This window comes from Podarcis erhardii (assembly GCF_964252035.2).
Source record: "Podarcis erhardii genome assembly, chromosome: 15".
Lineage (NCBI taxonomy): Eukaryota > Metazoa > Chordata > Lepidosauria > Squamata > Lacertidae > Podarcis > Podarcis erhardii.
In genome coordinates, this window is record NC_138505.1 from 1,911,059 (window position 1) to 1,938,445 (window position 27,387).

The 27,387-nt window shown below is 44.4% G+C and overlaps 2 protein-coding genes and 1 long non-coding RNA gene across 3 annotated transcripts in view; 1 reads left to right on the forward strand and 2 right to left on the reverse strand.

The window, feature by feature from the left end:
* Positions 1–27,387, reverse strand: part of LOC309329961 (T-lymphocyte surface antigen Ly-9-like) — a 319,160-nt gene that overhangs the window by 97,462 nt on the left and 194,311 nt on the right. The gene's annotated exons all lie outside the window — the stretch shown is intronic.
* On the reverse strand, positions 1,935–4,922 carry LOC309330814 (uncharacterized protein). The gene is made up of 2 exons (XM_081842698.1): positions 4,769–4,922; positions 1,935–2,885 (listed from the first exon to the last, which is right to left on the reverse strand). Exon 2 carries the CDS (start codon positions 2,862–2,864, stop codon positions 2,343–2,345), a length of 522 nt encoding a protein of 173 aa, XP_081698824.1. The 5' UTR covers positions 2,865–2,885; positions 4,769–4,922; the 3' UTR covers positions 1,935–2,342.
* LOC309330835 lies at positions 18,165–21,358 on the forward strand. The gene is made up of 2 exons (XR_014151611.1): positions 18,165–18,336; positions 20,501–21,358. It is a non-coding gene; the product is annotated as an uncharacterized lncRNA (long non-coding RNA).

The window sequence follows — 27,387 nt, forward strand, 5'->3', positions numbered from 1 at the left end:
GAGCTGGCAGTACTGGACTGGATGGACCAATCACCAGTCAAAGACAGCTTCCTATATTCTTGTTTCAAGAGCTCACAGCTTAGGAGTAGAACACATTTTTTTGCATGTAGGAGATTCCTGGTCGAACCCCTGGGATCTCTGGTTCAAAAAAATAAAATCAAGGATTTTAGGTAATGGGAAAGAAAAAGGTACCCAGTCCAATTAAGCAGAACTGGACTAGCATGGATCAGACCTGGAATTATTATATTCTAGTTCTGACTTCTAGAAATTGGAATCTGAGACAGTTAAGATGAAAGGCCTGTTGACATGTTACACTGAACACAGACACAAGCTGTCTCTACATGTGTACAATATTGTGAAAGAGTGTAAATTGTTGAACAGGTCAATTAATTGTGTACGCGGAGACTGTGCACCCATTGTATATTGCATGTGAATAACTTATGAATGTACAGCTCATCTTGGTGCATACTTGTTTAGTTGTTTAGTCATGTCCAACTCTTCGTCACCCCCTGGACTAGAGCACACCAGGCACTCCTCTCTTCCACTGCCTCCCACAGCTTGGTCAAACTCATGTTCGCATACAGAGGTACACAAATTGTACACTTGTTGAAGGTTACATGTGAGTAACATAGAAGGGTGAAACTCAACTAGCTGTGTACAAAGGTACACTAGTTGAATGCAACCAGCATTGCTTATCTTTCTATAAGCCAGTCTGAGGTGGTGGTGGTGTTGTTTTTGCAATCAAACGTTGTACACATTTTATTCAATAAAATAATAAATAAGATAATAGCAGACAGGTGTACAGCTCACCTAGTTGGGTACAGAGGTTCACAGCCCTCGCTGAATGCAAAGTGTAACTACTAAGATGGAAAACCTGTACTCAAGTATCGTAAGTGTTCCTCAAGTTGAACGCGCACCTTCTGCTTCAGGTGAGATTCCTCTGTTGTTCCAGGGAAGCAGCCGAGCAAGTTTAAGGATGTGTGGGCTGTGGAGAATAGCTTGTGTGGGCTGGAGGAGCACTTTGTTTAACTTGAGTGAATTAAGGGGAAAAAGAACTGTCTTTCTTAAAACTCTGCTGAAGGATTAAATGATCTGGAAAGATAATGTGTAACATGCTCAGGGATTAGGACGTGGGAAGACGAGAAGGGGAGAAATGGAATCCAGAGTCCTCTTCAGGCAACTGTGAGAATAGGAATGTGAAACATGGGCCTTTTCATTGGCTAATGGTAGAGGCATGCGGTAGTGGATTGGCCAGGGCTGGTGTAAGCAAATATTAGGAGTCTCTGTTTCTTTTACTTGCCTGATCTAGAAGGCAGAAACTCCGCCCATCTCCAGCCCTTGGTTGCAGTGACTTTTTAAGCAGATTCAGTCAATGAAGGAGTTTTGTGCTACCTGCCAATCCTAGGGGGTCGATGTTGAGCTCAGAGTCTCTAACTCCATTTTTTCCTTACACCGGCAGCTCGTTCTCTCAAGCGCTTGACTACTGCAATTCATTCTAAGTGGGGACAACCCCTGGAGGCTACATGGAACTTTAAAATTACAGTACCTAAACCCCGGGTGGTGCTGTGGGTTCAACCACAGAGCCTAGGACTTGCTGATCAGAAGGTCAGCAGTTTGAATCCCTGTGATGGGGTGAGCTCCCATTGTTCAGTCCCTGCTCCTGCCAACCTAGCAGTTCGAAAACACACCAGTGCAAGTAGATAAATAGGTAGTGCTCCGGCAGGAAGGTTAACGGCATTTCTGTGTGCTGCTCTGGTTTGCCAGAAGTGGCTTAGTCATGCCAGCCACATGACCTGGAAGCTGTACGCCGGCTCCCTTGGCCAATAAAGCGAGATGAGTCGGTCACAACTGGACCTAATAGTCAGGGGCCCCTTTACCTTTACCTTAAACCCCCCCCCCCCAGGAAAGAGAAAGCATTCCAGGACAACAAAGACTGTGCTGCAACAAAAGCTTTAATGGAGCAGGGGAAAGAGCGATACGGGGAGAGGAGATGTTTGTATTACAACAGCATCGAATATAGTTTTACACGACACAACTAGCATGTGGTGAAGCACATTCTGTCCTGCCTTCCTTTGGGGAAGGTTTTCCTGCATCTAGCACAAAAGCAAGCAGAGGGGGTGGAAAATAAATACCAGAGACAATGCAACGTATCTCAGTAAAAGTGCAATGTGTGAATGTCATGGTACAGATTTCAGAGGCAGGGAGCAACTCAGGGCTTCTGCTTGAAACTGCAGCAGCTCAGCACTTGTGAAAGCTCAGGTCCTTAAATTCAGTTGCCGGTTTCGGTCACGGTTGTCAGATTCCCAGGTTGCCCCAGATCCCGATGGATAATCTACTTGATCTTAGCAGGGATACCCGCAGATGCTTTGCCTGCGCTTTGACCCATAGCAGGATTTGCCCAGGTACCCACCTCCAGAGCCCCCCAGTCCGTAGCGGGAGGAACCGTAGCCGTAACCTCCAGAACCACCATACCCATATCCGCCGCCATAGCCACCGCCATAGCCATAGCCACTAGCACACGGGGAATGGCCGGAGATGGCCAACGGCTGGCAGCTGGAGGACAGGATGGGTCCTGGGATGGTCAACACAATTGGAGCTGGCTGGACCATCACTTCGGACGGTGGGATCTGGCTCATACAGGACTGGGGGACACCGGGGACAATGCCAAGGCTGCCGGATGACATAGCGCCGCCGCCGCCATAGCTGACGATGCCACCGCTGATGCCACCACCAACGCCACCGCCGATGCTACCGATGCCACCGCCGATGCCACCACCGATGCTACCGCCGATGCCACATTGTCCAATACCATGGGAAGGCCTGCTACATGGGATGGAGCACGATGACTGAGAGAAGAAAGACATGTCTGAAGAATATAGGTGAGCCTGGGGAACAACAGCAAGGAGAAAAGCAATTCATTAATTCGGAAGGAGGTGCAGAAAGGCCACGTAGCGTGGAGCAGGGCAGGTTGAATCCACCACTTTTAAGTTTCTCACTTTCCCAATATAAATTCTAGTCCTCCCCAATTTCGCTGAAAGTTGTAGGTTATTTATTTATTTATTTATTTATTTATTTATTTATTTATTTATTTATGGCTGGCAAATCTTTAGCCTGACCCAACAAGGCAATTATTATGTTATCCACTCTTCTAGTATGGAAATTACATCCTACATTAACTATGACAATTTATCTCTACACAGCGATGTTATCTCGGAAAAATAAACAAGGGCATTAAAAAATATATATTTTAATCATCTCATCAAAGCAACGATCTTTGGTTTCGAAAGCTTCGGAGGTGAGCCAGAATAGTTAATGAGTAAGCACACACAATCTTAATTGTGAGACCTCAAGGGCAAAATTCTTAACTGATGTAAAACAACAGGCTGGTATGGAACATCTATTCACTGACACCAGGCGTGGCTTTGAGCTTCTTTGTCAAGAGATGGTAACACAGGAGCAAATTAACTCTCTCTCTCTCTCTCTCTCTCTCTCTCTCTCAGTCTCTCTCTCTCTCTCTCTCTCTCTCTCTCTCACACACACACACACACACACACGAGAGAGAGAGAGAGAGAGAGAGAGAGAGAGAGAGAGAGAGAGAGAGATCGTTTAAGTTCAATCTTCTCACTAGGCCAGATTTAATTTTTGAATAAAGTTTTGTTGTTGTTCATCTCCAACCCACAAGAAATCTACAAACCTCCCAATAAAAAAGCAACAAATCACAACACCTGATTATTATTTTAAAAAAAAAATGAAACAATTTGGGATTCTTGTTATGGAGATAAGGAATGAGTTATGCCCATTGAGTCTCCCCTGAGTAGTATTAATATTGCATACAGCCCACTGGGTCTATCTTAGCATGGTTTCTTCTGGTTGATTGACTATGTTCCAAGGGCTCGGCTTCTGTCATCTGAGATCCCTTTGAACTGGGGTGGGGTGAGTGGATTTCTTCTGGGACCTTCAACAGGCTCTATCACTCGCCTAAAAGTTATCCCTTAACTTATTACTGGACTGCAGGCATGGAGAACTTGTGGCCCTCCATATGTTGGTCTCTAACTCCCATCCTTCCTGTCAATTGTCCATATGTTGGCTGGGGGCTGTTTGGAGTTCTAGTCTAACAATATCTGGAGGGCTACGGGTTCCTCATCCCTGGCATATGGACTCTCTCTCTCTCTCTCTCCTTTCTATCTATATCTATCATCTATGTATCTAGCATCTATCTATCTATATTCTGAACTGAGCAAAGCTTTCTTTCCCTCTCTCATAATTCTTTGCAGGTTCTCACCCCATCAGGAACCTTCAAATCCCTCTCAGAACTTCACTTCAAGCAACATTCAGTGGCAGCTTAAGAACCTAAGAAGAACTCTGCTGATGGATCAGGCCAAAGGCCCATCTAGTCCAGCTTCCTGTCCTCACATTGACCACCCAGAAGGCAACCACCCAGAAGGCAACCGCCCTCTCCCCACTCACGGTCCCCAGAAATGGCTTTTCAGAGGCATATTGCCACCAACAGTAGAGGTAGAAAATTGCCGTCATGGCTGGTAGCTGCTGATAGCTACATTCTCCATGGATTTACCTAATCCAAAAAGAACATAAGGACAGCCCTGGTGGATCAGGCTAAAAGTGGCCCATCTAGCAGCACCTGTGTGCAAGAGCAGTTCTCCCCACTTGCCTTTCCCAGCACTCAGAGGCTTGCTTCCTCCAAGGCAGAACTTGAGAGAGAGAGATAGAGAGAGACAGACGGGGAGACTCTCAAGAATGTTCCTCTTACCCGGTTCTGTAGAGTGCAGAAATGAAGAGATGCGCTTGAGAGTTGCTGCTGAAGAGACTGTGGAAAGGCCTGGCCTTTTATACCTTTTCTCCAAGGCGCAGGCCACAGGATGCGAGGCGTACCGCCTTCCACTTTGAGATTTAATTATTTCTCAACAAGCATTTGATCTATTATCTCTATCTTTGCCCCAATTAATTGGACATATTTATTTTTTGCTTATTATGAAGTATGAGTCGTTCGCCTTCCTGGTATATCATAATCTCTCTCACTCGCTCTTCTTAAACTCCACCCTACATTTTATTTGTCATTTGCCCTTGGTAAAATTCCCATGACTAAAAAACAAAACAAAAACCCTAGTAAATAGGGCAGCAGTGTATCCCCACCCTTGTTGAGAGAGAGGCAAGTTGAATCAACTTGGTGGCATCTATCTGAACTGGATCTAAAACACATGTCCAAGCGGGAATGTCAACACCAGATTATGTCTTAGGCAACCATTTCTTCATTGGGCTAACTTCACATTCAGCAGGAAAGTGATGGGCAATAGGAGTTTTCTCACCTTCTAGACCCATCACTGGCAGAGGAGAGACGGGGAAGAAATTAGATTCATCTCTCAGTTAATGGTAAACCAACCTAACCCACACTTTCCAAAAACAGTGTATGAACCAAGACACAGATGTCCTTTGAAACAGTCATTGACTCTTAACAATGAAGATTTGATTCCAATAGAAACTTGCATTTCTTTAGGTTTTGCAATGCAAGTCCACAGCCAAGTAATGTGTACCAAAATGCACATATCTGCGGAAAGTGTGAAAACGGGAAGCATTTGTCAGCGGAGTGAGCATACAATAATTCACTATGGCTGAGAAATTCGCTTTGCAAATAATATATACATATTAGGGGAAAGTATGTCCAATCAATGCGTACATTATGAGGAATGTGCAGAAAAAATATTGCTGATGAACTTTCATGAGAACTTTTAAAAGGAAAAAATAATAATTGCAAACCAATGCAGAAATGTGGAGAATTGAACTTAGGGCTAGGAAAGATGAAAAACAAGGAGAAAGCAAAATTGACTGATTTGCCCATCCCTAAAGCAGCTCCTTGGGCAGAGCAGCTGTTCCTAGCAACAAAACTGCCAACAAAGTTAAGGTGCAATCTTAAGTATGGAAAGCCACTTTAATTTACACTGGTTTAAGCTGAGCTGCTATAAAGTATGCTAGATACAAACACCATTTAGGAATGGGGATATTGCTGACTGAGCTGGCCTAACCCTGGCAGAGGGGAAGCAAGACTTCGAAACAGAGTTTGGCTTACACCACCATTTTTGCCATGTATGTGGGAGTTCGAGTCCAGTAACAGTTGTCAAGATACAGTGCTATTCATACCACTTGGGTTACAGACCCAGGCAAAAGTATTATCAAAGCACTTCTGACTCCCATACTGCAGATTGGTCACCTATATCTTAGGATGGTCTTCCCTAATCTGGACTTTAGATGTTGTTGAACTCGCAATGCCCATCAGCCTTCACTGGCATGGTCAATGGTGATGGAAAGGTGTGGTCCAGTAATGTTTGAAGGGCCACAGTTTCTCCATCCCTAACATGGCCAATATGGAAGAAGACAGACCAGTGTTCTGGTGTGATATAAGACACCTTCTTTTGCTTAAGAATAGGGAGATATATAAATTCAATAAATGAAAATGAAATGAGATAGCTAAGTGGTAGAGAAACAGCTTTGTACTCAGTTGTCCTTGATTTCAATCCCCAGCACCTCTGGGTAGGTGCTGGAATGACCCCTTCTCAAAACATTGGAGACCCTCTGCCAGTCAGTGTATACGAAGGTAGATCTGACTTGTCATAAGGCAGATTCTTATGGTTCTGTTGAAAGCAGCCCTAGTTAAGCAGGAGAACAGCCACAGCCAATATCATCAGTGGTCAGAGAGAGTGTGAGTTTTAGACTGTGGAAGGCATCAAGCTGGGGAAGGTCGGTCTAGAGTGGGAAGCCTTTGACCCTCCAGATGTTTTTTGAAATCCACCATCCTTGATGATTGGCCATGCTGATCAGCTGAGCCTGACAGAGTCTAAAAACACCTGGAAGGTCATGAGGACCGGAATCTTCCTTGAGCAGGGGAACAACCATCACTCAGTATAGCATCTAGATCAAGGGAAGTAATAGTGCCACTGTATTCTGCTCTGGTCAGACCTCACCTGGAGTACTGTGTCCAGTTCTGGGCACCACAGTTCAAGAAGGACACTGACAAACTGGAACGGGTCCAGAGGAGGGCAACCAAAATGGTCAAAGGCCTGGAAATGATGCCTTATGAGGAACGGCTAAGGGAGCTGGGCACGTTTAGCCTGGAGAAGAGGAGGTTAAGGGGTGATATGATAGCCATGTTCAAATATATAAAAGGATGTCACATAGAGGAGGGAGAAAGGTTGTTTTCTGCTGCTCCAGAGAAGCGGACACGGAGCAATGGATCCAAACTACAAGAAAGAAGATTCCACCTAAACATTAGGAAGAACTTCCTGACAGTAAGAGCTGTTTGACAGTGGAATTTGCTGCCAAGGAGTGTGGTGGAGTCTCCTTCTTTGGAGGTCTTTAAGCAGAGGCTTGACAACCATATGTCAGGAGTGCTCTGATGGTGTTTCCTGCTTGGCAGGGGGTTGGACTTGATGGCCCTTGTGGTCTCTTCCAACTCTATGATTCTATGATTCAGTGACAGAACACCTCTTTGGCATGCAGGATGTTCCAAGTTCAACCATCAACATCTCCAGCTAGGGCAAAGGTAAACTCCCTGCCTGAAACCTCAGAGAGTCACTGTGTATCAGTGTGGACATTGCTGAGTAAGATAGAGCAAAGATGCACTATTGGGCCTTTGGTCAAGGATCAGGGAGAGTAGGACTCTAACAGTGCTGGAAGGGCACCAAGGTGCCAACCACTGAACTATTTATATATTTTTTAGAATATGAGAAGGGAAACTGAGTAAGGGCACTGTCAAATAACTGGCTCATTGTAAAAGCATTGTCAAGGTTTCAACTATCCATGTCATAGCCTCCCCATAGGTAGGTATGACTGGCTGGAGGTCTCACACTGACATCTTGTGTGTTTACATAGTTGATATTAGGGAGCTATACCTTGACAAAATGATCATGTTTAAGTTGTCTGCTAACAACCCTTCTGTGTTGGTTTAAATCAGGCATAGGCAAACTCGGCCCTCCAGATGTTTCGGGGCTACACTTCCCATCATCCTTGACCACTGCTCCTATTATCTAGGGAAGATGGGTGTTGTAGTCCCAAAAACATCTGGAGGGCCAAGTTTGCCTTTGCCTAGTCAGATCCCAAATGTTCCCTTGTCATCCTTTCAGAGATGGACCTTTGGGGTGCTTTCCAATGGAAGGTGATATCTAAGTGGGCAGTGGTAAACAGCATGGCAGTTAGGTCTAAAAGGGCCAGAGTAGGACATGGTTTCAACGACTGACCAATAATATTAGAAACAACATTTTAAAAAAATAAAATCTGATCTTAGGGAGAGAAGCACTTCTTGCTCAAATCTTTTGGTCACCCATGAAACGTATCATAAATCCCTGGCTGAGATGACCGGCAGAATCCGAGACCTGGGAGAGGAGACGGTGGAAGAAGATTGGAAGAAATTTAAGATTTATTTACAAAAATATTGCAAGTTGTATGAATGCTAAGAAGGATGCTAGAGTATAAACAACTCGGCACCATTGAGTTCAAGGAAGTGAATTAGGAAGATAAGATAAATTTAAGAAATGATAAAAATTTTGGAATATGTTGGTTATATCTAAACTTTTTAAGATTTGAATAAAACGACAGTCAAAATTAGAGGTATAGCATTGGAAAATTGGTTATGATGATTAAAAAGTAAGGGGATAAATTTGCTGAATAAAATTATAACCAGGAACGCAGGAGCGGGAGATGCGAGGGAGTCCAAAGAAGTGAAAAGATTTATGTTAAAGAGATGTGATACTGTATTGTTTTATTGGCATTGTGATTAAAACAAAAAATTGTTAATAAAAATATTTTTTTTAAAAAAGGAAATGGAAAAAAAGAAAAGAAACGTATCATAAATCCCAATGGGCCGGTCATACCTGATCAGCCTCTGCTCCACATCACTGTATGCAGGTCAGTTGTGTCAGAAGTTATGGAGGTGAGGAAACCGACACGGAGCTGTTTTCGAAAACAGGAGGCCTTAATTCATGGAACTCTTCGTTCCACCCAACGCCATGTGGGGAAAAGTTATTATCAGCCCACAAAAACCACTGGACTACCACCTGTTTACAACACAGGCCGCTTCTACAAAAGTTTCTAGAAGCGTTTCCTAACTCTCTTTGAATTTAATTCAAATCTCTTTGGATGCCACCACAGTGAATTATTTGCTGCAATCGTGAGATAGATCTGGAATGTCTTAAGCAGGCATTCCCCCCCTCGTCAAAGAAAATTTTATTGCTATTCATTAGTGTGGTGTTGAATTTAAAATCATTCCATTAGAAGTAATCATAATATTGCAGGCATGGAAAGAAGAAAAAAACTGCCATCCGACTAATTAAAGGGTTCGCAAAGCCGTCTGAAATCCTTTCGGTAACAGGAGGCTGAAAAATTGCAGCCTCCGCCCCACCTCTGGCTGTTGTTCCCATTAATATCTCAGAATCATCCAAGGCTCAGCAAGATGAAGTGATAAAGGGAGTTTGTTGGCAGGAGGGGGGGAAATATTGTGAAATGTTGTGCAGTGAACCCAGAAACGAGGCATTGCAACATTAAGACATTCATTTTTGAGGATGTTGATGAACATGAAAGGACTCCGAAGAATTGGTAGGTAGGCACAGGGCTTTTTTCAGGCTGGAACTCACCAGAAATCAGTTCCAGCACCTCTCAGGTGGGTGTCATTATAAGAGGACAAGGGTGAGTTGCTGTACCTCTTTTTCTAGAAAAATAGCACTGGGTACACAGATACCCTGTCCAGTGGTACCTGAATTAAGTACTTAATTCATTCTGGAGGTCTGTTCTTAACCTGAAACTGTTCTTAACCTGAAGCACCACTTTAGCTAATGGGGCCTCCTGCTGCCGCCGGATCAAGATTTCTGTTCTCATCCTGAAGCAAAGTTCTTAACCTTAGGTACTATTTCTGGGTTAGCAGAGTCTGTAACCTGAAGCGTATTTAACCTGAAGCATATGTAACCCGAGGTACCACTGTATATTTTCACGTGATCTAGCAAGGGTGCAGGAACATTACAACTCCCATCAGTCCTCCCATCAGTCTGCTATGGCAGTGGTACATTACTCCAGGCTTAGTGGTAATTGTTGATTTGTTGTATATACACTGTAATGTCTTGGAGATATTTATACAAATAAAAACAACAATATTGAAGGCTTGCTTTGTGGATCTAACATTCAATACTTGCCATGATCACATCACCACATCTTTTTAAAATATTTATATATTTTATAGAGAAACACACTAACCTTCTTTGTCCCTCCTGGAAAGAAGCCAAGTTTTAAAAAGGGATTGGGGGTGCTTAAAATCTGCTCTTGGTAAAATAGTTTCTAACAGTATGAAATATGAAAGAGAGGGAGCGGGAGAAACAGAGACAGAGACAGAGTGAATCAAGCAAACAGAAGGACAAGTCTTGCTGAAGAAGAATCAGCATGGCTTCTGCCAACGTGAGTCCTATCTCATAAATGTTTCTGAATTCTTTAAGAATGTCAAGAAACATGTGGATAGAGATACTGTTTACTTAGACTGTGTGCTTTTGACAAGAATCTCCCCTCTCAGTAAATGTATCAGTCATGGAATGAGAGGACCTGCTGTCTTATGGTAAAAATAATGGGAAGCAGAGAGAGTAGAAATAAATGGACAGTGCCAGAAAGTGGAATCCCCAAAGGTTCTATGGGGTGCCTCAATGATTTTATTTTTTTGAAACTGACCCCTAAGGAAGGACTGGGACCACTGTAGATGAGGGTATTTCTGAAGGACCTCCCCAACAGGTGGTTGCTGGCATCAGGTCTACCAGGGTGACCAAAGCTAAGTCTAACGTGTCTTGAAATGGGTCTAGATAATCCATTTCATCCAAGATTCCCTGAAACTGAGGTCCCTCCACAGATTCCAACTTTTCAACTTAATCTGTTTGATTTACGTATTACAATAAGCCATTTTAGTTAAGAATGACACCTTCCCTGAATACAATCTGTAAATGGTGCCAAAGACCAAACCTCGAATATTCTAAATGGAAACTGTGTGTGCTCTACTCCTGAGCAGTGCACTCCCCTCTTCCAATTAATATATGCAAATAAATATGAGACATTTCCTCTCACTAAGCCAGACCATCGGTGAACTATTTCAGCTGCCACCAGCTATTTGATTTGTTATTGGCATAGGAGCTATTTGAGTTCTTAGCCTCAGGCAGCAAAATGTCTTGTGCTGCTTCTGAATCTAAGAACAGGATAGTGCAAACATTACCACTACCCCTAATTCCATGCATGGAAGATGGCTGGACTGGAAGCTGAGACTTATTTTATCCCATACAATGTGAAAACAATGTTTCTAGCAACAGGTGACTAGCACGCTAGTTTCCAGCCCTGGAAGGCAGCACCATAGTTTAGCAGGTGCAGAACAGATCTGTAGCATACATAGCTCTGGTTTCCAACACAAGGGGTCTTAGGGAGCTGTAGAGGAAAGGTTGGGAGTGGGGGACTGCCACTGCTGCCCTCCAGTATTTTTTGCCTCAGGCAATTATCTCGTCCGGTCTCATGATAGGTACAGTCCTGCTTAGGTTGAGGTCAGGGATGACTCTTTGAGGGTGGAGAGGTGGAAGGCAGGAATACTAGTAATAGGTGACACCAGAGAGTCAACAATAGCTTTTAGCTTTGTCTCCATTCTCCTCCCTGCTTGAGACTAAGGAAGAGGAAGACTGGCAGGCAGGGCTGAGTAATCAATTGGTTCTAAGTAAAAAGACAGCATCTTAAAAAGCTGAGACATCACCATGCTGACAAAGGTCCATATAGTTAAAGCTATGGTTTTCCCAGTAGTGATCTATGGAAGTGAGAGCTGGACCATAAAGAAGGCTGATCGTCGAAGAATGGATGCTTTTGAATTATGGTGCTGGAGGAGACTCTTGAGAGTCCCATGGACTGCAAGAAGATCAAACCTATCCATTCTGAAGGAAATCAGCCCTGAGTGCTCACTGGAAGGATAGATCCTGAAGCTGAGGCTCCAAGACTTTGGCCACCTCGTGAGAAGAGAAGACTCCCTGGAAAAGACCCTGATGATGGGAAAGATGGAGGGCACAAGGAGAAGGGGACGACAGAGGACGAGATGGTTGGAAATTGTCCTTGGAGCTACCAACATGAGATTGACCAAACTGCGGGAGGCAGTGGAAGACAGGAGTGCCTGGCGTGCTCTGGTCCAGGGGGTCACGAAGAGTCGGACACGATTAAACGACTAAAAAACAACAACAACAAATGGCAGGCAGACTGAGACTGGTGGGGCAGTGTCCTCTTCAGGGTTTCAGGGAGGTGTCTTCCCTAGCCATGAAGATGTCAGGGTCTGAACCTGGGACCTGTTAACAGGGTATCCTGTTAAAAGGATCTGGGAGGAGTGGCTCCTGTCCGATGCCCAGATGGGAGCAAGGACCATACTTCTTCTCCAAAAGGGACCAGTTGGGGGATGCTCTGATTTGACCTAGGTCATAGGGGGTCATTTCCCCCCACTGGCTTCACCCTTAGTAACACTCCCAGTGGTCGGGCAGGAGTGACACACACAGTTGCTTACCACAATGCCTATGACCAAGTCTTCACATCTGTAACCAATAAAGTTGTGGCCGAACCAATATGCCATGTGTTGTCTAGTTATTTGCACCTTAGGAAACAGGGTGATTACAGGGCCCCGAAACACAAGAGAAGCCTGGAGGGCCACGTTTGCACACACCCTTCTCCTGGGGTTCCCTGTCCTGGCTTGCAGAAAAGCCCAGCTGAAAATGCCTCGGGGTTTTCAATAAGTGCAGGAACCCAGAAAGGTTGTAAAGTGCAGATCACCAGTGATATGATTTTAGCTATCCATTCATTCATTCATTCATTCATTCAATCAGTCATTCATTCATTCATTCATTCATTCATTCATTCATCCATCCATCTATTAAATTTATATCCTGCCCTTCCTTCCAAAGGAGCCCAGAGTGTCAAGCAGTCTGTGATAAAACAATAAAAAATACATCTTATTCATGGTATGGGAAAAGTGGATCGAGAAAACAATGTCTCAATTCCTCATAACACTAGAACTTGTCGACATCCAATGAAGCTGAATGTTGATTGGGACAGGCAAAAGAGAGTACTTCTTCAAACGTCATTTAGTTATACTATGCAACTCACATCTGCTGAAGGAAGCGATGGTCACCGACCTAGAGGGCTTCAAAAGAGCACTGGAACCATTCGTGATGGGCAAGGCAATGGTTTGCTGCTAGCCATGATGGCTATAGTTTGCCTCCATGGTCAAAGGCATTCATGCTTCTGAATATGAGTTGCTGGAAACCACAGAAGGGGAGTAATAATAATAATTTATTATTTATACCCTGCCCATCTGGTTTGGTTTCCCCAGCCACTCTGGGCAGCTCCCAACAGAATATCAACTACACAATAAAGCATGAAACAATAAAACCCTCCCTGAACAGGGCTGCCTCCAGATGTCTTCTAAAAGTCAGATAGTTGTTTATTTCCATCTGATAGGAGTGTGTTCCACAGGGAGGCTGCCACTACCACTACTGAGAAGGTCCTCTGCCTGGTTTCCTGTAACTTCACTTCTCACAGTGAGGGAACTGGCAGAAGACCCTCAGAGGTAGACCTCAGTGTCTGGGCTGAACAATGGGGGTGGAGACGCTCCTTCAGGTATATTGGACTGAGTCTGAGTGTGTTCTTATGCTCAAATCCTGCTTGCAGGTGACTTCCGGGTTAGCGCGAACGCGAATGGCGGATTCCCTCCGAGCTCCGGAGGGAATCGGCTCCGTTGAGGACGGGTCTTGCCGCGCCGGCGACGCGGGGACCCTCAGAAACCGCAGGCGCGGATGCCTGCGGACCTGGTGACTCAGTGGGCACCTTAAGCGCCCCCCGACTCATGAAGAGCCTTTTTAAAGGCTACGAAGGGGTACGGAGGGCGGCGTGGTGCTGTGAGTAGATCACTGCCTCAGTGGAGTGAAGCCGCGAGCCATGACCGGAGAGCGCTAACTTTCTTCCTGAAATCTGGACTGTAAAACAAGCTACCCGTGAGTAGAAGGGAATTTGGACTTAAAATTTCTTGGCTTTGAATTTGGTATGACCGGGGGATGTGCTAAAGGGAAGTCCGCACCCCCCCCTATCTACAAACGATCTAAAGCAAGGATCGGAGAACTAAGGTGGAAAATTGTTGTCTGATCAGGGAAAAAAAGATATTTCCATGAATCTGACAGGTGAAGATTTTGTGCTGGAGAGAAAGGGAGGAATTTTGGAACTTTTAATGTAACCCCCCCCCCCCCCGAACCCGGGGGCGTCTTTCCGGAGGGAAAAAGAACAAAGAGTTTGACAGCTGTCAAAGGAGCTGTCAAACGAGCGGCCAAACTTAAAATCTTGCTATCTAATAACTCTTTCTTTTAAAAGTGATACATTTGAAATGAGATGGTTGGAAACAAAGTAGTAAACAAATGACAAAGTAACAGACTGTTGGAAAGGACTATCAAGCAATTGGAATCCCCCTAGGGGGGACCAGAGGCACTACAATGGCTGCAGAGGGAAAATTACTGGCAGAAATAGAAAAAAATGTTTTTTCTCGTGGGAATTTTACAAGAGCAGACTACGGCTATGAGCAAAGTACTCATGACCTTGAATCCCAAAACAAACAATTCTGCCGAATGTATAAACGACATGCCTGAAAAAGAATCTGCAGCTGAGCCACAAGGAGGGATGGAAAGGAAAGGAGGAAGGGAGACAGTTCAAGTGGAAAATATTAACCAACTAAATACCAACCAAAAGCCTATACTGACAGAAAGTAAAGAAGAAGACCCTTGGATTACAACTCTGCAAAAGATGAGAAAGATGAAGAAGGAAGCCCCTGGATTACTTGGAACACTGGAATTTAAAAGAATAAAGAAATATGACTGAGACTTTCTTCTTAAGTATGGGCCTGACTTTCAGAAACAACAGTTTTTAAACTTTTTGGATGGAAGAAAACTTGATGTGACTGTGACAGAACTGTTTCGAGAACCGAAGACCAACAAAAAAGACTACCAACAAAACTGGCAGAGAGAGACTAACAGGGAATTAAGGGCCTCGGATGTGAGGAATCCGGGCTAGGAACTTTTTTGGGGGATGCTTCTCTGGGGACGGAAGCCGGGGTAGGGAGGGAGGGGAGAACAAAAACTTTTAAAACTTTATAATCTTTTATCAGGCCAAATGGATTTACAAGTAATATTAAAGGGAGAAATTCATGGGGAGGGAAATGGGGTCGACCTTAGGAAAAAGAGAATTAGAAAGTGAAAAGTTAAATGTTTTTAAGTAAAATGTTTTTTCTTTTTTTAAAAAAATAATAACAATAATAATAATATGTGTAAGATAATGGATAGGAACTTGCTGAAATAATTATTGAAATTGGGATGTAGGAAGAGGGGGTGGGGGGAAGTCAGAGAAAGAGGGTAATGAAAGTAAGGGCATGAAATTACATACGTGTTTGTCTGTGTCTTTTTGTGTATGTATGTCTTTAAAAAATGTGAAAACCTAATAAAAATATATATATATATATATAAAAATTCAAATCCTGCTTGCAGGTTTCCCATAGAGACATATGGTGGCCACTCTAAGAACAAGATGGCGGACCAGATGGGTCACTGGCCTAGGCCAGTAAGTTCTTCTTAAAAATGATATTAATATGGATGCAGACCGGGAAGCACCTCTGCTCAAAGGTCTTGTTGGAATAGGAAGGTCTTCAACAGGTGACAAAAATAACAACGTGGAAGACACTTGTCTAATATTCGAGGGGAAGGACATCCAAAGGGTAGCTGCCAACACAAGGAAGGCCCTGTTTTTACATTGTGTGTAACAGAATTCCTGATAAGAGAGACTGCTGAAATCAAAAGAGAGAGAAATCTAATTCCAGTGACAGATTCTTGAGTTAGCCTCTGTGGGCTTGATAGGAGAGCTGAAAATAATGCCAATATATTTCACAATTGGCAACCCAAGTGTATGCTCAGTTATGACCAAAATAAGCTGCATAGAGCACAATATACAGCAGGAGGCTTTCGTTTGGTCAGAATTGAATATACACCTCCAGAGTTAACAGTAAATACATTACTTCTGGTAAATGAGACACCATAGCTGCTGGAGGGCTGTGAAAATTTGGGTCTTGGACTTTTTAGACTTGTCTACCCATGAACTATCTGAAACCCAACGGGCACTTGGGCTGCCAGGTGTCATTTTCTTTTCCAGCTCTCTTACCCCACTATGGAGATATGTTCCTATGGGGAGCTACTAGGCTTTGGAAAAGTTCCACAACAGCCTTGCTGGAACACAAACATGTGGAACACCAATCCATGGCAGTGCTGACTTTTATTGGTTTGCCTTCAGCCTAGCAAACATAGGAAATGGAGAGGTTCCTGGTTCAGAAATTATCCAGAAATTATCTGAATTATCCAGACTATTTCCATCAGACATGAAGGAATGTAGTATCACACAACTGGTTGCTTCCAAGTAAGAGTGGAGAGTTCAGCTCTCCTTGCAGAACTGACATAAAAAAAAAATACTACAGCAATCATCAATGTGCACATTCCAGATTGCCAGACAGAATAACCTCCCTACCTCCTCCTCAGAGCCAATTTTGGGGCTGCAGGGGGAGAAAAATGGGGGAACCCCATTGTGCTAGCTGAAGTCCTTGTGTGGGCTACCACCAGTGGGACTTATTCATTGTATCCAGCCCATGGGTTGCAACCCTCATTTCCCTTCCCACTGACTTCTGAGCCATGCCTTTAATTGCCATTAATTGGTTTATCATGTGCTTAACATTTTTGTTATGACAAGGGTTGGTTTCAGATCCAAGACTGGTTTCAGAGCCTTGCCTCCTACACTGCTTCCTTAGAGTCAACGGGGTGGGAGGAGGGGCGAGAGCAGTAATGGGTATGCGTGGCACTGAAGACTGAGGGCAAGGAAAGCGGACGTTCCCTACCCAAGATTCTCCCTTATGAAAGAGGTTACAACCTTTGGAGCTCTTTATATATATATAAAAGCAAGTAAGTGGGACATAACTTATGGGTGGTGCAGAGAAAGTGAATAGAGAGAAGTTCTTCTTTCCTCTTCCATGTATGGGGCCATCCAATGAAGCTAAATGTTGGAAGATTCAGAACAGATAAAATAACACACTTCTTCACACAGCACAGTTGAATCCATGGAACTTGATAGTGCCACAATGTATTGATGGCCACCAACCTTGATGGCTTCCAAGGAGGACTGGACAAATTCATGGAGGGCAAAAAGCTTACGAGTAGTCATAGTGGCTAAGCTCTACCTCCACTGTTGCAGTATGCCTCTGAATACCAGTTGCCGAAAATAGGTGGGGAGATTGCATTAGTGCCCATGTTCTGGTTGTGGGCTTCCTAAGGCCATCAGGTTGGCCATTGTGAGCACAGGGTGCTAGACTAGATGAACTTTATCAAGTGGGGCTCCTCATACGCTCTTGTGGGTACCAAAGAGGGAGGGCTCTGGTGTCCTTGCCCTGCATGTGGGTTTCCTGGAGGAATCTGATTGGCCAATGTGAGAATAGGTTGATGGGCTGTGGTGCTCTATGGTCTATGTTATGAGAACTAGATGGGCCTTTGTCTTCATCCAGCAGGACTCTTCAAATGTTGAGGCCTCAATGAGATCCTACCTCTTCCACTTTCTGTTGCTGCAGTGTACCAATTCCCTTATTTCCTGTTCCTTATTTGGTTGCAAGAGACGTTCTGAGTTGCACATTGTTTGACAAGAGAGGGCATCTTGGCTCACATGGTTTCAAACGTTGGGTCTCGTGAATGCATCTCAGGTTTCAGGGCCAAGGAAGACCCCTCAGCCCAAGACTAAGTTGCTTCCTGTTAGGCAGAGCAGACAATTATTGGGCTGATGGACCATTGACCTGACTCAGTAGAAGGCAATTAACCTCTGCAATTTTCTTGGGGAGATTAATGCTGACTGCCTGGTTAAAAGAGAAGAGAGAGAAGGAAGCGCTAGATCTAAATGACAGGGCTGTGGGTAATCATTGGTGGAACCTCAATTAAATCCAAGGCAATTTCACAAAAGATGAGACAGATAAATTCAAAGGTGGAATGTGCGGTTTTCAGATGGCTGATGGAGGCCTGGAATCCAGAACACAACAAAGCAATTTGGGATTTCTGGCTCTCAACTGCTCATATCATCCCAGATTAATTAAGCCCTCGGGCAAAGATGGGTGTCTCTCTTTCCAGTTCAGGGCCCAAACATGAAACTGTATAAAAGGGACAGGGGAGCCCCAGACCTTTCAGATCGCTCCTTTCCTCTCTACATCCAAACGAAACTTCTTCTAACCAGGTAAGACTGATAATCTATTCATTTCTTTGTTTATTATGTTTGGCAGATTGACTACCAACGTAAGAATTGGCCTTATACCAAGATGGACCGTTGGTCCACCTGGCTAAGTATTGTCTACACAGACTGGCAGTGGCTCTCCAACATTACTGGCAGGGGATCTACACCAACCCTTCCTGGAGATGCTGGGGCTTGAACCCAGGTCTTCTGCATGCAGAGCAAATGCTCTACCTACTGAGCTATGGCCCTTCCTCTGCTGCTTCCAACTTGTAACAGGCAGCCATGGTGCAATATATTTAGGGATGTTTGGGTGTGTGTATAGCACTCTCCTCAGGCTCTGGCTGTTGATGATACAGTACAGTTCTTGACTCAACCTTTCAAAAGGTGTGGTGGCTGAAGGAGCTTTGGTTGCGCTCATAGCCTAGTTGAGAGTCAATATCTTAATGCACCAAAGTGGCTCTTCCATTTGTCTTGATGAGGAACTCTTTATTATATATCTACTTACCTCTAATAACCCCATCAATGTCCAGGGAAATGAGGTTTCCAGGCTAAATTTTAACACAAGAGGTTGCAATGGTCACCAGCATGGATGCCTTTAACAAGGGACTAGAGGAATTCATGGAGGATGAGACTACAAGCCACGAGGGCTTTGTTCTACCTCCATTTTAGGAGGCAGTATGCCTCTGAAGAGCAGGGGATTCTGGGAATCACAAGTGGGGAGGCTTGCTGTTACTTGTCCTGTTTGTGGGCTTCCCATTGTGGTATCTGGTTGGCCAATGGAAGAACCAAATGCTAAACTGGATTAGCCCTTTATGGCTTGCTCTGGCAGGACTCTTCTTACATTCATTGGGGGGGGGGCAGTGAGGAGGAGGCTCCCAGAGCTTTTTACAACAATCAAAAATAGTTCTAGTTACAGGCAAGTAGCCGTGTTGGTCTGCCATAGTCAAAACAAAACAAAATAATTCCTTCCAGTAGCACCTTAAAGGTAAAGGGACCCCTGACCATTAGATCCAGTCGTGGCTGACTCATCTCGCTTTATTGGCCGAGGAAGCTGGTGTACAGCTTCCAGGTCATGTGGCCAGCATGACTAAACTGCTTCTGGTGAACCAGAGCAGCGCACAGAAACACTGTTTACCTTCCTGCCAGAAGGTACCTATTTATCTACTTGCACTTTGACGTGCTTTCGAACTGCTAGGTTGGCAGGAGCTGGGACCAAGCAATGGGAGCTCACCCCATCGTGGGGACTCAAACAGCCGACCTTCTGATCAGCAAGTCCTAAGCTCTGTGGTTTAACCCACAGTGCCACCCGCATCCCATAGTAGCACCTTAGAGACCAAGTAAGTTAGTTATTGGCATGAGCTTTTGTGTGCATGCACACTTCTTCAAAAATAGAACACCCTTGCTTTCAAGCTTACAATCTCAAAGACATGGCACAAGAAGGAAGGGATGAGGAAGGCAGAGGGGGAAAGCAAACCCACTGTTTCTTAGGTAAAGGACCTTCACTTTGGTAAAAAGAAGGGAAGCACTACAACAGCTCCTTCTTTGGCTAATGGACAGGGCCAAGGTGGTTTTCCCTTGCTGTGATGCTCTTGCTGGGAGGCTCCTCAGCTCTGTCTCCTAGAACAACTGCCACTTGGAGATGAGGAGCCTTTCTCCTGACCCATTCTTCTTCAGATAAGCCTAGCTGGATCAGGCCAAAGGCCCACCTAGTCCAACATCCTCTTCTCACAGTGGCCAACTTGTAGGAAACCTGCAAGTAGGACCCAGACACAAGAACAACTCTACCCTTCTGTGGTTTCCAGTAACTGGTATTCAGAAGTATTACTGCCCTCTCACCATGGAGGGCAGAGGAAAGCCACTGTGACTAGTAGATGTTGATAGCCTCATCCTTCATGAATCTGGACAATCCACTTTTAAAGTGATCCAAGATGGTAGCCATCACAGCCTCCTGCGGGAGCAGGTTCCATAGTACAACTCTGCGCTGTGTGAAGGACTTTCTTTTATCTGATCTGAATCTTCCAACATTCAGACTCATTAGATGTCCACAAGTGCTAGTGTTAGGAGAAAACATGTTCCTTATGCCCCCCCACCCACCCCACAAATCCACAATTTATTCCAGACCAAATTTTCTAATCCATTAATATTTATCCTTCCTGTTGTTCTACAGCCAACTTCCAAAACACAGCCATGCATTCTAAAAGTCAATCCTGTGCTGTCCCATCAATTGGCCTTGGACATTGTGGATACGGCGGTGGATACGGCGGTGGATATGGCATCGGAGGTGGCATCATCGGAGGTGGTGGCATGGGAGGTGGCATCATTGGAGGTGGTGGCTTCGGTGGCGGCGTATCATCCAGCAGCCTTGGCATAGTCCCCGGGGCCAATGTTTCCTGCATGAGCCAAATTCCACCATCAGAAGTGGTGATCCAGCCAGCTCCAGTTGTGTTGACCATCCCAGGAGCCATCCTCACCTCAAGCGAGCCAATATCTGTGGGAGGTCACAGTCCATGTGCTTCCGGTTATGGCTACGGGTCTTCTGGTTATGGCTATGGGTCTTCTGGTTATGGCTATGGGTCTTCTGGTTATGGCTATGGCTGTGGGGTGGGTTCCTCTTCTGCAGGTTACCTCGGTGGTGGCTACAGAGGTGGCCAGTCATCCAAGGGTTACCCCTGCTAAGCCATTGTGAGAAGACCAGGACTATCCAGAAATCGCCAACCCACCAGTACGGACTCTGTAGCCAAGTTTATGGGTCTGGGCTTCAGCTAATGTTGAACTCCAGACTTATGAATGGTTCTCCATGTATGTGAAAGATGAAAGCCCTGTTATGTATTCTTTCCTCCTATCTATTTACTTTCCTTAAGTGTATATTCCCTTTTCCACATTGCTCTCCAGCTACATAAGGACCAAAGGTTCATCCTACATCTACACGTCTCACTTCTGAGAAATTATTCTCTTGTTGCATAGCTTGGTTGTATGTTTTCTTGATACTCTTCATTTTCTAATAAAGCTTCCTTTGCATCATAAACCGGCTTCTTGCTGTTCTTGTTTGGTAATAATAATAATAATAATAATAATAATAATAATAATAATAATAAGTTTGACCAAACTGCGGGAGGCAGTGGAAGACAGGAGTGCAACTAAACGACTAAACAACAACAGATTGATCAGGTCAACATCAGGTAGGGAACCCCTTGTTTATGGGGACTGATGCTACTACAGGTGCAAGCAAGAATCAACTTACAAGTCCCTAAAGTACCCTTTCTCAAGCTGTAGATCCCCAGATGTTGTTGGACTACAACTCCCAGATGACAAAAAGTCACCAAGCGATGAGTGAAGTGAATATCCCAAACCACAGCAGTTCATTAATATAATCATAGAATTGTAGAGTTGGAAGGTTCCCCAAGGTTCATCTAGTCCAGCCTTTCTCAACCTGTGGGTCCCCAGATGTTGTTGAACTACAACTTCCATCACTCCTAGCTAGCAAGGCCAGAGCTCAGGGATGATGGGAATTGTAGTCCAACAACATCTGGGGACCCACAGCTTGAGACAAAAAGAATGATGGAGAGTTAAATGAGGCAATTGCTCAAAATGTTGATGCCTTTGGAGAGGTTCCTTTATGGCGGAGAAAGTTAAGAGATAACAAGATGAAGAGAGCTGAGTGGGCAGCAAAGGAGGCAGATGCAGTGACAGTTTTGAAGTGGTTTTTGTGAAATCAGGGAGACACAGCTTAGAAAACCACCCTGCCACATTCCACAATAATAACTGCAGAGAGGAATTTTGCACCAGGTTCCCAGCCGTGTCATAAAGTCAATCTAGGAGCATATCAGAAGGTTGGCTATCACTTGAAGCCCCGGACGGATCGTGATGTATTTTGTCCTCTACCTCCGGGGTGTCAGTTATTAATCTATGGACCCTGGTGACATTTGCTAAGGCAATCGGGGGGGGGGGGCTTTGTCAATTAAATCTGTCTCTGTTTGTCTGTGTGTCGCGTTTCCTTTGGGAGGAGCATCACTTGGCAATGGCTGATTGGGCTCCAGCCAGGGTAATGGATGGTGAATTTCAAGATCAACCAAGGAGCTACTGGAGTGTCCTGTCTTTGACTTACCGAGGTTGGGCTGGCGTTCTTTATTGAACTGGCCTTTTTGATCTAAAGTTTTCCTCTCCAAGGGAGTGTTACTGTTAAGTTGTGGGTGAACATATCAGATGACACAGTGATTCTTCAGACAGCTCTTGTTTATTCACAGGCCAGAACAGAACTGAGCTGAAGGGCTCAGTCAGCCTGCTTATATAGAGCTCCAGTACAACGTAACTGTAACAATTTTCTAAAACTATCCAATCACAGAACGTCACTTTCGATCCCTTATTTGCATAACTATCTACAGTATCCCCCTGCTGGCCCAGGGTGAGAACTTCAGTACTTAACAGTTACAGCTGGGTGCATCACACTTATCCATCCTTAACGGCCCTGCCGAATGAACCACAAATGAACCAATCCTACTGCAAGAATCTGCAGTCCCTCTAGGGATGGGGGAGAATCCAAAAAAATGTAGAGTTGGAAGGGACTCAAATGGTCATCTAGTCCAACCCCCTGAAATGCAGGAATCACAGCTAAAGAACCCCTGATTTGTATTTTCCACACTCTCCCAGCAACTCTGGAGAGCCAGATACTAATGCTCTAACTAACTAAATAATTTGGATACAACCCTTTGCAAAATAAAAAAGTTGTGGCTTTTTTTTTTGGCTTGCTTGCTTGTTTGTTTTTTAAATACTTAATTGGGTTTTAGTTGAACCTATTAAAGTTGAAGCACTTTAAACTTCTTTTAAAGTGCGGGGAGGTTATTCAGCTCTTTTACAGCACTTTCCCAGCCAGGCCAGTTCTGCAGCAAATTATAATTGCAGTAAACTGCTCCCAGTTGAAACACCTTCATGAATAATGCTTCGCTCTCAAGAAACCGCAAGTTTTTCTTGTATCTGCATCATTATTTTGCCATAATGCACCAATTAAGCCTGAAATTGCACCCTATTGAAAAGCACTCTGGTTCTCCTTAGATAAAAATCATTGCCAAAGCGCTTCCCCCCCCCTTCTCGCCAACACAGAGACGCCAAGATTACAAAAAGATTTCTAAGCTTTGTTCTGAAACTTTTAGAGCAGGGTTGAGGAATCAGTAGGGATGGGATAGAAGTTCAGTATAGTTTGCATTTGCAGGCAAACATGTTTGCACTTTCCAAAACAATTCACGATCCAAAACTCAATCGTCCTTCATAATTCACACTTCTACAAAGTTTACAATGCAGTTCTCCAGCCAAGAGATGGGTTGATTGCCTGTGAAGAGGGTTTTATGTTAAACCACTCTGGGAATTGTAGCTCCGGGAGGGTAATAGGGTTCTCCTAAGCACTGTGGGTTAAACCACAGAGCCTAGGACTTGCCGATCAGAAGGTTGGTGGTTCGAATCCCCGCGACGGAGTGAGCTCCCGTTGCTCGGTCCCTGCTCCTGCCAACCTAGCAATTTGAAAGCACACCAAAGTGCAAGTCGATAAATAGGTATCGCTCTGGCAGGAAGGTAAACAGCATTTCCGTGTGCTACTCTGGTTCTCCAGAATTGGCTTAGTCCTGCTGGCCACATGACCTGGAAGCTGTACACTGGCTCCCTTGGCTAATAAAGCGAGATGAGCGCCGCAACCCCAGAGTCAGCCACGACTAGACCTAATGGTCAGGGGTCCCTTTACCTTTACCTTTACCACTCTCATTAATAAATGACAGCTCCCATAATTCTTTGGGTGAAGCCATTACTGTTGCATATCCTTCAACATTTTTCTGATGAAAATAGGAGTGTCCTATTGAGGAGGAGGAGGAGGGGGGGGAGAACTAGTTTATTATTTGTATCCCACACATTTGTCTGGCCCCTGTGGTCAGCCTCGAACATACATAAATACATTAAAAATATTAAACATTTAAAAAGCTTCCCTATCCAGGTCTGCCTTCAGATGTCTTCTAAAGGTTATGTAGTTACTAATCTTCTTGGCTTTGGGATCACATAACTCCATGCCCTCCAACATCTCTCCAATGAAAATAAGGATGTTCTAGGAAAAGTGGAACATTCTGGGATCAATTTAGAAACTGGGGAGGCTTCTGTAAATCCCGGACTGTCCCTGGAAATTAGAGGCACTTGGATGGTCTGTATCAAAGCACTTTATGGTGTGAATGTGTCTTTTGATTCTGGATTTGATGGTCTGAAGTGAGGGGGGAGTCCTTTAGGTTGCTTTAGCAATCCCCTCAGATACTGTATCAGGAAATTTTTAATGTTTGGCCTTTTATTATGTTTTTACATGTGCCAGAAGCCACCCAGAGTGACAGGGGAAGCCCCGCCAAATGGGTGGGGTATAAATAATAAAATTATTATTATTAAAATTACTGTAGGACTCCAACATCCCAGCCAGTATGGCCAATGGTAATGGTTTTAACCCTGCAAAATATGAAGGTCCACAGATTCCCCGATCACTGTTCTCCAGGGAAACATGGGCCATGAGTATAAGCATGCATTTTTATTTTTAGCCTGTGCACATGATGACACATGGTAGTGAAACAAAAACAAGCAACAAGTGGTTCTGATGCTTTAAGAGTTGAGTTTTATTGTAAATAGGGACTCAAACAGTTACAGGATACAAAGCCAGGAGGGGAAAATGTCACAGACGCACCCCGAAGCTCAGATGTCAGTAGCAGATTTGTAATGAAACGGTGGCTATTTAATTATCTCAAGCTGCCCAACCGCTGTGGCAGGGATTCAAATACTCCACCATGTTTTCCTTGGTTCTGCCATCTGCCTATGATGGGATGTGAGGAAGCTGAGCAAGAGACCTCACTCAACTTGACCTGTCCATTTTTCTTGTCTCTGGAATGCCAGAATCCAACTTTGGTATATGGTCTGTGCCTTCTGAAAAAGCTAAAGTCCCAAGGTTCTGCCGAGGTGATGACCTTCCAGATGAGCTTCGTAGGTTAAGGAGGGATAAAAGCAGAGATGGTTCAAGAGAGAGAATTTGCCCTTTTGCCCAGAGAAGCAAAAAAACAAAACAAAAAAACCAGAACCACATGACCCCATGTTTCCTGCGGATGTTAACAAAGACTAGAGCCAACCCTGAGCAGTTGGGGTGTTTGTTAACATTCCATAGCCGCTGAAAACATGGGCTCATTTCAAAGGAAACCAAATCAAGGGCCATCACGCAACTTTGGAGGGTTCAGAGAGCTTGCAGTGCCACTTCATGGCCCGAAGGTGGCGAGCTTGCAGCACCCGAATGATCCAAAAGGAAACAGGAAAGAGGTGAGAAATGAATTTGGCCATCAGAGATCTCAGAAATGGGAAACAGAAATTGGACCCATAGAAAAACCCAGGAAAGCATGTTATGGGGGGGGGGGTTGGGGTTGGCAAATCCCTCCACCAAAGAAGAGGGAGATGTTAAACAGAAATCAGAGTTGTTGCTGGTTTGGCTGTTTCAAGGATCTCCCATTCCTGCTGGCCTGGAGAGTAGCAGCTGCTTCGTATTTTGCAACAAGAACTTCCTTGCTCACACACCCAGCTTCTCACTTAATAGCAGCCTTTGTAGCATCTACGTGAGTATGGGTATGAGCACACAGAGCTGGAACCCCTGGAGCCGTACCCATAGCCACCGTAGCAGGGCTCGTAGCAGCTGCTGGTGGCGCACGGCGTGTTTCCTGCCACAGCGGCTGGTTCGGGGCTGGCAGTTATAATTGGTCCTGGGATTGTGATGTGGAAAGCCGGGGGCTGGATGACCATTTCTGTCGGTGGGATTTGGGAGACGCAGGAGGTGTTGATACCACACAGAGAGTTGCAGCTGTAGTTGCAGAGGACCATGTTGATGCAAGCGGAAGGTGGACCTGAAAGTACATGGGCACAGATAAAACGGTCAGGGCAAAACAGGACTTCTCTGACACCAAGACCCCACTCCGTTTCCCAGCCTGAGCTCCGTGTAATCACAAGAACAGAAGAGGCCAAATATTGCTGGCCAAAAACTGGAAATCACAAGAAGTACCAACAGTGGAGGAATGGCAGATGAAGATGATGGATTTTTCGGAGCTAGCCGACCTGACCGGAAGAGTCCACGGCCAGAAGGAGGAGGCGCACCAAGAAGAATGGATGGAATTTAAAGAATATTTAGTTAAATATGCTAAGATAACTTATTTGCGAGTACCATATAGGCCTAGGATCTAAATATGTGATGTTGTAGAACATTAGGGATAAAAGTCAAGATGAAAAGAAAGAAAGATGTTAATAGGACTGTGTAAATTTTATGTGAAATTAGTTCTGAAAAACTGCTACAATGATTTATATGGAAACTCAGCCAGGGGGAATCGAGGAAGTCACTTAACAATGTCAACAAAAGTGGAATTATTATAGTTAAGATAAATGTTTTTGTTTGTTTATTTTTGATGTTCTTGTTTTATTTGTTTGCTATAAATTTGGAAAACCAATAAAAAAATGGAAAAAAAGAACAAAAGCGGAGCCTGTTGGATCAGGCCAATGGGGGACCATCTAGTCCAGCCCTTCAACAGTCCACAGATGAAAATAGGGACATCAGGAAGCTTCTCCTGTGTTTGATCTCCTGAGCACATAGACATCATATACACATCCCACCTTGAGCCAATTGCGACCTCTCAGCCCAACCTACCTCGCAGGATTGTTGTAAAGAAAAAAAAAATGGGTGAGGGAAGGGATCATGTACAACACCTTCAACAGATAAATGGAATGAGATAAAGTTTTAGCTCTAAGATGCCTTGAGTCCCTGTCAAGGGAAAAGGTATAATAATAATAATAATAATAATAATAATAATAATAATAATAACAACTGTGAAAATGATCAGGAACATACCAGAGAGTAAATCTTGTGGAACTCAGTGAAACATTGTTCTGAGTAAGAACGCTTAGGATTCCAGTGTAAGGCTGCACAGTTTTTACCCAGTTACGTGGGAGTAAGCTCCATTGCCTAGAGCGGGACTTATTTTTGAGTAGACATGTAAAGGCTTGCAGTGCGAGTCTCAA

Coding starts and splice junctions, on each gene's coding strand:
- LOC309330814 (XM_081842698.1), bottom strand. CDS start 2,864: ATGTCTTTCTTCTCTCAGTCATCGTGCTCCATCCCATGTAGCAGGCCT.